The 12,956-nt window shown below is 45.4% G+C and overlaps 1 protein-coding gene across 1 annotated transcript in view; it reads left to right on the forward strand.

Moving 5' to 3' along the window:
* Positions 1–6,071: 6,071 nt before the first annotated feature.
* BCL2 (BCL2 apoptosis regulator) overlaps positions 6,072–12,956 on the forward strand; it is a 196,575-nt gene continuing 189,690 nt past the window's right edge. Inside the window, exons 1-2 of the mRNA XM_003264299.2 lie at positions 6,072–6,937; positions 7,160–8,025. Of these exons, the coding sequence (XP_003264347.1) occupies positions 7,441–8,025 (585 nt within the window). The 5' untranslated portion in view covers positions 6,072–6,937; positions 7,160–7,440. The remainder of the gene's footprint in view (positions 6,938–7,159; positions 8,026–12,956) is intronic.

Below are 12,956 nucleotides of genomic sequence, written 5' to 3' on the forward strand. Positions count from 1 at the left end.
GGAAGAGATGAGGCGTAGGGAGGGGGGTGGCAAAGGCTTGGGCCAGATCATGCCGTGTGAAGATTTAAGATTTTTAGGTTTTCAAGAACTTTGAGTGGAAATATGAAATAGCCAGATTTCAGCTTTAAAGAGGTCACGGTAGCCCTTGAAACTCAGTTCTAATATTGCCAAGTCTTTAGGCCTTGGAGTCAACGATCCTCATTAGTTTTAAAAATGTCATATTAGATACATATTGTGATGGATTGAATTGTGTCACCCCAAAAGATATTTAAATTCAGCCCCAGGTACCTGTGAATATGACCTTATTTGGAAATAAGGTCTGTACAGATGCAATCAAGTTAAGATGAGGTGACTGTGATGGGCCTGAATCCAATATTATGACTGGTGACCTCAGAAGAATGGGAGAAAACAGAATCCCACAGGTCATGGCGGAAGCAGAGACTGGAGGGATGAGGCTCTAAGCCAAGGAGCATTAAGGATTGCCGGCCACCTCCAGCAGCTAGGGAGAGGCAAGAACAGACTGTACCCGAGCTTCAGAGAAAGCATGGGCCTGCTTTTGCCTTGCTTTTTGACTTCCAGCCCACAGAGCTGTGAGAGAATAAATTTCTGTTGTTTTACGCTACCTAGTTTGTGGTATTTTTGTCATGGCAGCTCTAGGAAACAAACATATTAACCTTAAAGTTTAGAATTGGGTTCATTATCAGTTAATACCTTGAAGATGTGCTCTGTGCTAAATAGCATGAGACTAAAAGTTAGTTATTACACGTAAGAATGTAAATTATTCACCTAGCCCTCCCAGTACTATGGTATTATTATACCTTGTTTGGTTCTATCACTGCAGTTTCAGTCCAACGAGAGCAGTAGGCATTTGAAAAATTGACAAGTTCCTACCCTTAGCTTATTTCACTTTAAACACCAAGTTATTGATTAGAAATGGAAAAAAAATCACAAGTGAATTTCCTATGCTTTCCATTGTAAACCAAAAGTAAATATTATTTGCCCGCTATTAAACTTGTACAGCAGAATGATTTATTTGTAGTTCATTGCCTAGCTTCAAAGATTATTGCTCAATTATTTCGATTTTTTTTTGTTTTGTTTTTAGGTTTAGGATCCACTTAAGTTAGGTGAGTTAAGTTAGGTGGATTTCTAAGTTAAACCAAGGCTTAACTTAGAAACCAAGAGAGTTTCCTGGTTATGACAAGAATGACTTTCAGGCACAGAGTGGATGACTTGGATGCGATCACTTATGGCAGAAGACAGGCTCTGAAGCAAAAATGATTGGGAAAAAAAAAAGCATGACTGGGGCTTATATAATGCTTGCTGGCAATGTATGCAAACCATTTGAAAGAGCATGGCACTACTTACCACACAAATTTATAATGTATAAGATTCTTGAAATTGGAAACTGGCATTTTGGATTGCTAATCTAAGCCCATGAGAAGTTATTATTATTATTATTTTTGTGAGACAGAGTCTCGCTCTGTTTCCAGGCTGGAGTGCAGTGGCGTGATCTTGGCTCTCTGCAGCCTCTGACTGACTTCCTGGTTCAAGTGATTCTCCTGCCTAGCCTCTTGAGTAGCTGGGATTACAGGCACTAGTCACCATGCCCAGCTAATTTTTGTAGTTTTAGTAAAGACAGGGTTTCACCATGTTGGCCAGGATGGTCTCAATCTCTTGACCTCATGATCCATCCACCTCGGCCTCCCAAAGTGCTGGGATTACAGGCGTGAGCCACTGCACCCGGCTGAGAAGTTATTTTTTAAGCAGTTTTTCTTTCTTTCTTTTTCTTTCTTTCTTTCTTTCTTTCTTTCTTTCTTTCTTTCTTTCTTTCTTTCTTTCTTTCTTTTCTTTCCTTCCTTCCTCCCTCCCTCCCTTCCTTCCTTCTTTCTTTCTTTCTTATTTTTTTTGAGATGGAGTCTCGCTCTCTCACCCATGCTGGAGTGCAGTGGCATGATCTTGGCTCTCTGCAATCTCTGCCTCCCAGGTTCAAGCAATTCTCCTGTTTCAGCCTCCTGAGTAGCTGGAACTACAGGTGCCTGCCACCATGCCTGGCTAATTTTTGTATTTTTAGTAGAGACGGGGTTCACCATATTGGTCAGGCTGGTCTTGAATTCCTGACCTCAGGTGATCTGCCCACCTCTGCCTCCCAAAGTGCTGGGATTACAGCCGTGAGCCACTGCACTCGGCCTCATTTTTCTTTTATGCAAACTATATGGACTACTTGTTTTTATTCTCTCTAGTCAGCTCATTTTATTGATGGATTAATTTCCATTTCAGGTTGGGGCCATGGTTTACTCTTCCATCTGACCTATTAGTTATCAATATCCTCAGTTAATAGTCTCATTCTACCCACATTTTCAATGAAAAGTTTACTAGCTGGGAAGATTTGATACACACACACGGTTTTTTTTTTCTTTTCTTTTCTTGTTTGTTTGTTTGTTTGAGACAGGGTATCAGTCTGTCACCCAGGCTGCAGTGCAGTGGCGTGATCACAGCTCACTACAGCCTCCACCTCCCGGGCTCAAGTGATCCTCCTATCTCAGCCTTCAGAGTAGATGGGACTACAGGCACACACCACCATGCCCGGCTAATTTTTGTATTTTTTGTGGAGATAGGGTTTTGTCATGTTGTGCAGGCTGGTCTCAAACTCCTGGCCTCAAGCAATCCACCCACCGCAGCCTCCCAAAGTGCTGAGATTACAGGCATGAGCCACTACACCTGGCCAATACATACCTATATTAAACATTAGTATGTTCATGTGAGAATGTACCTTTTGAATTTCATAAACTTAGAGAACATTTATACTGATGATGGATAAAAGAACTTTCTTGGATGGATGAAGAGCAATGCCGTGAAACAACCAGTAGGTGGCGAAAACTGGCAATCAAAAGCTTTTTGTTTGGTGGCCTGGGGAATGAAGACGGAAAGAAAACACAGGCCATTCAGACTCTTGATACAATCTCCATTCCCTGCATCTTGTTTTTTTTTCTCTTCCTGGTGCCACGCTACTTGTAGAATCCAACCAGGCAAAGCTGACAAAAGGGTCATCCATTGGCTCTTACAAGTGGAAAACATCTTGGAAAGTGAAAAGTCTACTGTGCATATGTTTGTAAGGTTGTTGGAAGGTCTCAGGCATAGATCTAGGATTCAAATCCAGTTGCTCCTGCCTCAGGCTGGTGTTCCCTCCCCCACCTCAGCATTGCCCAAAGACGAATAGTCAATGTCACATACTTCCTGGGAATACTCGCCCTTATGCTTTAAAATGGAATCTAATAAACATGGAATCTGAACACAGGAATGGTTTCACTCATTTGAAAGAGTATCTAGAACATTCCCAGGGAAAATATAACCCCTAGCCAAAGACTGCAATACAGACCTGTCTCAAGACTGATTATAGCCAAGATGCCACATAAGGAATTAGTCTGGGACAATCCATAGAGGGAGGCTCTGTGGGAGCAAAGGAAGACGAAAATCAGCAAGCTTTTCTTTCTCTGGGAATAGGGGATCCGTTTCCTTCTGGCTGCCCCCTTTGCAGAAGTACAGTTTCTTTTGCAGGTCTGTCCTATCATTTCCTCACTCATACGCTGAGTATTAGGAGCTTGAAGCCTTTCAGTTCCTCTTAGGTAATTTTGGGGCTTTAAAATACGCTTTCAAGATTTCTAAACCATAATGTTGTGGAATTGGTATGAATTTATGTGAGAACATATATTCTAGGTCAATCTATACCCAGTGTCTATCCAGACCAGAACACCTCCCACGCGCATAAAAAGGACTCTGTCCCAACCCTCAGAAGGGCAAGAAGGAGGATCTCCTTTCATCCCCTCTTGCCTGGATAAGAAATTTGTACCCAGGCACCCATTCCTATGTGAGAGAAGTTGGCTTGTTGGGCTGATGGGATACAATAAATGAAGAAATAAAATAAAAACACCCGAGAGAGATGGCAGTGCGTATAGTCCCAGCTATTCATGAGGCTGAGGTGGGAGAATCCTTCAAGCCCAGAAGTTCGAGTCCAGCCTGGGCAACCTAGCAAAAGCCATCTCTTAAAAAAAAAAAAAAAAAAAAAAAGACCAACTAAGTAAAAATAAAAAAAAAATCATAATTTGGTGTGCTTTTTTGGCTTTTTAAAGAATGTTTTGATTTTAGAGTAAGAATGAGACAAAAAAGATGTCAGGCAGGCACGGTGGCTCATTTCTGTAATCCCAGCACTTTGGGAGGCCGAGGCGGGCGGATAACGACGTCAGGAGTTCGAGACCAGCCTGGCCAGTATGGCGAAACCCTGTCTCTACTAAAAATACAAAAATTAGCAGAGCGTGGTGGCGTGCACATGTAATCTCAGCTACTCAGGAGGCTGAGGCAGAATTGCTTGAGCCCGGGAGGCAGAGGTTGCAGTGAGCTGAGATCGCACCACTGCACACCAGCCTCGATGATGCGACAGAGCAAGACTCCGTCTCAAAAAAAAAAAAAAAAAGTCACAGCCTATTTGTACACATTGTAATACTCATTGGTCATCTTTCTTGACCCCAATAATCCAGTGTCCCTATATATTTGCACTCGAGCCCTATTGAGTAAGCCGCTGTGCTTCTAGACCTTTTTTTTTTCCTTGGTGCTTTATTTGTCAAAGACTCTTGGAGATAAAAATACACATGTGCAACTTGTTTGTCCTCTTGTCCTTTTTTGCTAGGGGCTATTCATGCTGATTAATTTAAAACTGTCTGCTTGCGCATACACACGTCTGCGAGTGTGAATGTGTATGTGTGTATCTACGTACCTCATTTGAGAAAGTGCGGCCACCTAGGATTGGCTACGAGGCAAAGGTGGAGACCTTTAGGAGCTCACCCACCCCAGCGTTAGGACGGTGGGCCTGAAGGTTACTATATGGAACTCCTCATCGTGTAGCACTAAACCAGTGTAAAAGGTGTTAGGGACAGAGGGAAAACACTGACTTAAACTATCGTAAAGCCCTTGATAAACCCCTTCCCTGGAGCGCTGAGTTCTGCATGGCCTGGGCCACGGACTAGGTGTTCAGGTGCACACGGGCGGGGATGCGCGTGCGTGCGTAGTGCGCGGACACCTAGGAAGCCACTTGAAAGTAAACACCACGCTCGGGGCGTCCCTAGACATTGCTTAAAACATGCAGAGTCTCCTCTCTTCACAGTAGGGCAGCGCTGAGGTCCCACTGCTGGGGGCGGTGGGGGGCGGCATTGGCCTGGGTCTTCCCCCCGCGGCCAAGCGCCGGTAACACAACGTGTGTGTGTGTGTCTGTGTGTGTAGGCGCGTGTACACACTCTCATACACGGCTAGAAAGGGTCCAGGCGACACACACACTCCCACATACACGGCTAGAAAAGGTCCAGGCGAGACACATCCCACATACACGGCTAGAAAAGGTCCAGGCGAGACACACACACACTCCACACACACTCACACGGCTAGAAAGGATCCAGGCGTTTCCCGGCGCTTTTCCAGCCCTTGTTTTCATGGCGCACCCTCCCGCCAGCCGCCCCCCTCCGCGCTCTGTCGCCCGCCCGGCCCGGCCGCGTGCGGTTCCCCGGGAGCCCCCACCCCCTCGCGGACCCCAGCGACCAAGTCCGCGCTCGGCCCGCCGCAGGCCTGAGCAGAAGGCCCCGCGCACACCCACCGCGCCGCGGCCGCGCAGGAGGCCTACGCCGGCCGCGCCACCCACCGGCCGGGCCCCGCGGGCGCAGCGGAGCAGGCGGGTGGCCGGCCCGGGCGCGCCCTCCCCGGCCGCGGCCCCGTGCGCCATGTGCCCCAGGCAGGACGCGCCACTCCCGGGCCTGCCGCGGCGCCTTTAACCCGGGCCAGGGAGCGGGGCGGAGGGGGCGGTCGGGTGGCTCAGAGGAGGGCTCTTTCTTTCTTCTTTTTTTGAATGAACCCTGTGACGTTACGCACAGGAAACCGGTCGGGCTGTGCAGAGAATGAAGTAAGAGGACAGGCACCCCCGCCCCGCTCCCGCCCCCTTCCTCCCGCGCCCGCCCCTCCGCGCCGCCCGCCCGCCCGCCGCGCCGCCCGCCCGCCGCTCTCCGTGGCCCCGCCGCGCTGCCGCCGCCGCCGCTGCCAGCGAAGGTGCCGGGGCGCCGGGCCCTCCCCGCCGGCGGCCGTCAGCGCTCGGAGCGGGCTGCGCGGCGGGAGCTCCGGGAGGCGGCCGCCGCCAGCGCCGCCGCGCAGGACCAGGAGGAGGAGAAAGGGTGCGCAGCCCGGAGGCGGGGTGCGCCGGTGGGGTGCAGCGGAAGAGGGGGTCCAGGGGGGAGAACTTCGTAGCAGTCATCCTTTTTAGGAAAAGAGGGAAAAAATAAAACCCTCCGCCACCACCTCCTTCTCCCCACCCCTCGCCGCACCACACACAGCGCGGGCTTCTAGCTCTCGGCACCGGCGGGCCAGGCGCGTCCTGCCTTCATTTATCCAGCAGCTTTTCGGAAAATGCATTTGCTGTTCGGAGTTTAATCAGAAGAGGATTCCTGCCCCCGTCCCCGGCTCCTTCATCGTCCCCTCTCCCCTGTCTCTCTCCTGGGGAGGCGTGAAGCGGTCCAGTGGATAGAGATTCATGCCTGTGCCCGCGCGTGTGTGCGCGCGTGTAAATTGCCGAGAAGGGGAAAACATCACAGGACTTCTGCGAATACCGGACTGAAAATTGTAATTCATCTGCCGCCGCCGCTGCCTTTTTTTCTCTCGAGCTCTTGAGATCTCCGGTTGGGATTCCTGCGGATTGACATTTCTGTGAAGCAGAAGTCTGGGAATCGATCTGGAAATCTTCCTAGTTTTTACTCCCTCTCCCCCGGACTCCTGATTCATTGGGAAGTTTCAAAGCAGCTATAACCGGAGAGTGCTGAAGATTGATGGGATCGTTGCCTTATGCATTTGTTTTGGTTTTAAAAAAAGGAAACTTGACAGAGGATCATGCTGTTCTTAAAATATACAAGTAAGTTCTCTGCACAGGAAATTGGTTTAATGTAACTTTCAGTGGAAACATTTGAGATTTTTTACTTAAAGTGCATTCGAGTAAATTTAATTTCCAGGCAGTTTAATACATTCTTTTTAGCCGTGTTACTTGTAGTGTGTATGCCCTGCTTTCACTCAGTGTATACAGGGAAACGCACCTGATTTTTTACTTATTAGCTTGTTTTTTCTTTAACCCTTTCAGCATCACGGAGGAAGTAGACTGATTTTAACAGTACTTGCTAATAATAACGTGCCTCATGAAATAAAGATCCGAAAGGAATTGGAATAAAAATTTCCTGCTTTTCATGCCAAGGGGGAAACACCAGAATCAAGTGTTCCGCGTGACTGAAGACACCCCCTCGTCCAAGAATGCAAAGCACATCCAATAAAATAGCTGGATTATAACTCCTTTCTTTGGGGGCCGTGGGGTGGGAACTGGGGCGAGAGGTGCCATTGGCCCCCGCTGCTTTTCCTCTGGGAAGGATGGCGCACGCTGGGAGAACAGGGTACGATAACCGGGAGATAGTGATGAAGTACATCCATTATAAGCTGTCGCAGAGGGGCTACGAGTGGGATGCGGGAGATGTGGGCGCCGCGCCCCCGGGGGCCGCCCCCGCACCGGGCATCTTCTCCTCCCAGCCGGGGCACACGCCCCATCCAGCTGCATCCCGGGACCCGGTCGCCAGGACCTCGCCGCTGCCGACCCCGGCTGCCCCCGGCGCCGCCGCGGGGCCTGCGCTCAGCCCGGTGCCACCTGTGGTCCACCTGACCCTCCGCCAGGCCGGCGATGACTTCTCCCGCCGCTACCGCCGCGACTTCGCCGAGATGTCCAGCCAGCTGCACCTGACGCCCTTCACCGCGCGGGGACGCTTTGCCACGGTGGTGGAGGAGCTCTTCAGGGACGGGGTGAACTGGGGGAGGATTGTGGCCTTCTTTGAGTTCGGTGGGGTCATGTGTGTGGAGAGCGTCAACCGGGAGATGTCGCCCCTGGTGGACAACATCGCCCTGTGGATGACTGAGTACCTGAACCGGCACCTGCACACCTGGATCCAGGATAACGGAGGCTGGGTAGGTGCACTTGGTGATGTGAGTCTGGGCTGAGGCCACAGGTCCGAGATGCAGGGGTTGGAGTGCGGGTGGGCTCCTGGGGCAAGGGGAGGCTGTGGAGCCGGCGAAATAAAATCAGGGTTGTTGCTTCCCGGCGTCCCTACCTCTTCCTCTGGACAAAGCGTTCCCTCCCAACCTGACCGATAACGCCTGCCATCTACAAGTGTTTAACTTGCTTGCTAGTCGTGAAGATCCAAAGATCTAGCGTCTGTAATCCAGTAGGATGTGGTGGTAAATGGTACCCCTTCAGTGTTTGTCAAGCTAAAGGTCCAGGAGTCCCCAGGACCACCGTTTCCTGGCTTGAACAGCTTGTTGGAACCGGGGGGAGGTTTCAGGGACTGCTTATGAACCAGATACCAGGTTGGGTCTTGACAGTCTGCATCCCAAACAAGCTCCCCTGAAACAAGCCCCTTATACAATAAAATTTGAGAACAATCCGATTAGAAGAATAGACTCCACAGAAGACCAAGGGCATCGTCACTCGGTAAAATTTTCCGAAAGAGGAAAACCAATGTAAGTCTTTGTCCCGGAAAACTTAGTTGAGTTTGTAAAGAGCTAAGTTGACATTCCAAAGTCCTTGGACTGGAATCTCCAGTGTGTGCCATGTTGCCAGTGGGCGTGATGAGGTGTCTTGAGGAGTATTAGGCTATGGCTTTGCTACTTTGTCAGTGACAGAATTTGCATCGGCTGGATTCTTTGTATTCTATAATTTGTGTATGGTTTACCAATTTACTAGAATGTTAGAATCTTTAGTTTTTCACCACCCAGAATCGACCTAATTTTGTGGTCTCCTGAAAAAAGTTTGCATCTAGGTATCTATGTAAAGTGTAGAAGAATTGATTCTTAGCTGTGGATTCTCATACCCTTACTTTAGTTGAAGTGATTGATACCTGTGGCTTTGAAGAACATTTGTGAGATGATCTTTTTCTCGTACTGTGCTAGATAGAGCTTTCATCATTATACAATTGTACTTTTCTGAGATTCTTTGAGGGGGGATGCAGTTCCTAAGGGTCAAGGATTGTAATGGAGATCTATATCTCGTATCTAAAATTATGGATTTATGAAAAAGTAATTCTTGTCTGAAGTTTTTTTTTTACACTTTTTGTTTTAATCTGAAGAGTTATCTTTGAAAAACAGGATGCAATTCAGTGCCTCCTTTTATAGCCTCTTGGGAGAATGACTAGTGTCATTATTTTATAGGACCTAACAGGAGCAAAAAGCCTAGAAATGACGGCAAGTGGATTAGATGTCAAGAAGCACACTACATGTTTTTATTACATTTTACAAAGTGTGCTCATATTAAGAGGCCAAATATAGAAAAAGCCAAGAAAAGTAGATGATTGATGTGAACATCTGATCTTATTTGACCAAAGTTGACAAAATATTGATACCACTGTTTGGTGTTTAAAAGTAAGATTAGCTAAAATACCCCAATTTAAATTTCTAAAATTTAAATCCTCTTCTCGAATTGTTTGTTGAGATCTCACATTATCAGATCTTTAGTAATTCTGGAAGAATTTGCTAAAGGGTGAAAAGAATATTTTTGTTAAATATTTGGTTAAGTAGGTGGTTTGATTTTTAATCACTATAACCAAAGAGGTTGGGACTTCCAGACTCCAAAAGAATCCTTTTAAACCAAAGTAAAACTGATTTAATAGTTTTACTATTTCATATTTTTATGAAAAATTCACATTTACAAATTTTCTTTCTAGTTGAAATAAATCCAAGGTGGCAACTGGTATCTATCAAATAAGTTAATAAAACCGTGGGAAACAGAGACACACATTTATGACAGAAATTAAGATACAACCTTAATATTTGTTGCTGAGTTTCAGTGTGTTACCCTCTCATGTAACTGGAGTTTCTTTTTAAGTAAAGGCTCACTTTTTTCTTTTTCTAAAACAGAGTTTTCACAGTAGACCTATCTTTGTGGTCAACAGGTATCTGAGGTTGATAAATGTAGAGGCTACATTTTATGATACCAAACCACAATGACATACCATGGAACATAATAAAAATTTTTTGACAAACCTGCTTCTAGTAAAAATAAATCATGTAGAAGCACAGATGGTTGATGGTAAAATATGTAATAGCTTTCAGAACAATGCATAGATGGTGACTATATAGGAAAACAAAGGAATTTAGAGAAAAAAATATATATATACCACGAAATGCACTCATAGGACACTTTGGAATAAAAGTGGTAGTGTTTGACAATGATGAATGATTTGCCTATCATTTCAAATGTGCATTATTAATCTAAAAGTCATTTTAGGCATTTGGCATACAGAGATTTTCTTCAGATTTACACCAATTGGGGTTACATCTCTAATAATATGTTGTATTTTATAGTGTAAAGCAGTCTGAATGGTAAAGCTTCAGAAGAGAGCTAGCATATTTTCTTGGCATGTGACAATAATCTGCACTGTCCCCAGGGCTCAGTGGATTAGCCCATCTCCTGAATACTACACTGAATACTCCAGGCTTTAGACTTCAAGTCATTTCTTTTTCTTTGCTGCTGCTCCTAGAAAATTGGAACCTTGTGAGACTGAGGAAATCTGTTTGACTTTTGTATTCCATAACATGGAGAAATCAGGTCCTTAGAATAATCAGCCTCTGATAGATTGTCCCAGAAGACCACAAATTAAATAAAAACTAAAGAAGTAATTGGCTGTAGAGTGGAGTGTGGCTTTATTCCTAGGTCTGAATAAGGCATTGTGTGGCATCCAGGGAGAGGCAGGACAGAGGAAGCAGTGAGAGAGCAGCAATTCTAGAAAATGTGGATACCTTGCTGCTCAGTGTGGCTTATAGACAGTAGCACATGCATCCCTTGGAACTTCTTAGAGATGCAAAAGCTCAGCTCCCACCCCAGAGCTACTGAGTCAGAATATGTGGTTTGTGTGCACATTAAAGTTAGCGATGCTGGCTACCATCCTTGGTTCCTGGTGGCATCTTTTAGGAAGAGTTGCTACCTGGGATGGATTCTGCATTGTCCCCTTCCAGTGGCCTTAAAGATATTATAGTGTTACTTGGAATACTGAGTATTTCCCAGGTGTCCACTATTGTGGTCTGACTTTAGGAAGACATAAATTGGGATGAAGGAGAGATAGCAAGCAAGTAGATTAACTATAAGCCCAGTCTTCTCATGAATATTTTTCATAGTAGTTATACCGTTTATATTGGCATAACTGGTCCCTTTAAAAAGTAAGATAGCTTTTCTTCTTCAATTAAAGGCAAGAGAATTAGCTCTTTTAATAGCTCTGTTAGTTATTATTTTATCCCCTCATAACACAGTTTAAATTCTGTAAATGACTTTGTTGACCTTGCAGCTTCTTTAAGACAAAGGGACTCTTGCAGGCAAGGGATTGAGTTTTGGGCAGGTGATGGAGATCTGTGACCCTCTAAACTGGGAACTGTGATGACATTCAGCTTCATGTCTTAGGAGAGAGTGATATATGAACCACTAGAAGAATGAGATGATTCAGACAAGAGATTGTAGGAGATTGGCTTTATTCTATTGACAAGACGGTAGTCCTACTTACTTTTTGGCCTTTTGGTGTTGGTGGTTTAGGAAGACAGGAACTTCTTCACACCTGGTAGAGTTCGGCTGCCTTTTCATTAGTCAGCAAGCAGTTTTTCCTTTCTCAATGCAGTCCACATCCAGCAAAACATTTGATTAACTGGAAAGCAATACCATTCTCATGCCAGTGTACAAATTACATGAAAGAGCATCATTTTTCTAGTGTCTGAGGATTGGCTGCTTATGGCCAATTTTGGCAGCAAAACGATAGGATTAAAAATAGCTTGAAGATGATCTAGTCTTAAATAATAGATTTCGTGATGAACTTTCCTTGGGAAAATGCATCTTTCTGCCTGCAAGAATCACATGACCCCTTTCAATAATTTATTTAGTAGAAAAAAACACATTATTTCTCATAGAGTTTTCAGTCATGTGCTGTGGTGTGATTGTTTCTGGACCTTCATAAAATTTTATAGTTAACTGAGTTCTCTTTTCTGTTTTGTTGCTATTTAATGTCCATTGAAAACATGGCTTTCTTTTGTGCATTCTGTTACTTTCAGCTGTACTTTGTAATGAGAATGGATTGCCCTTTTTAGCAATCTTTGATTGAACTGGTACATTTCAGATTACTTAAATGTCATCAGGCCACACAGCATACCAGGTAACAGAAAGCCATAAATTAAAAATAAAAAAAAGGCAAGCAAAATTCTTGTTGTTTTTTCTTATCTCTGTTCCCAGTCCTATTGTGCTTTTTGGAGGGATGATACGCCCACTCATGAGCGAGTGTGTGGGTGCTGCATGTTAACAGTGGTTCTTCCCACCCAACATACCTCCGCACCCTTTTCTAAGGTCACTCATTGTGTCTTAGCAATAGTTGAGCAAAGCGGTATCTCAGCAGAAGTGCATTTGTGCTAGAAAACAACACTGTCTTTGTAGTGTACAAGTAGAAAGTTTTCTTTTTCCCCCAGAGATATATTGTATTTGAGATTCAAAGGTTCTGTTCAACCTTTTTAAGGTAATCTAATATCACCTTATTCAGGTATAACAGTAACTTCTCAATCTGGTCATCCTTTCTGTCAACTACATGTAGGAGACCACTCAGTGAATTTACTCCACTCTGAATTTTCTCTTTCATGCCTCTTGGTTTGGCTTAAGCAACCTTAATGTTTGATGTCTAAGCAGGATTAATGATGAAAATCATCCAAAGACTGACAGTTATTCCACAGATGTGATTGCCGGTCTTACATGAGTCCTGCTTTGGGTTAGGTTGGAGGCACGGGAAGGAGAGCTTTGCCTCTGCCCTGGATAAACTCACAGGCTAGTGTTGCAGGCGTCTTAATAAACTCGTAGTTACCGTACAGCCTGATAAGCA

Source organism: Nomascus leucogenys, chromosome 4 (genome assembly GCF_006542625.1).
Source record: "Nomascus leucogenys isolate Asia chromosome 4, Asia_NLE_v1, whole genome shotgun sequence".
In the NCBI taxonomy this organism is placed as follows: Eukaryota; Metazoa; Chordata; class Mammalia; order Primates; family Hylobatidae; genus Nomascus; species Nomascus leucogenys.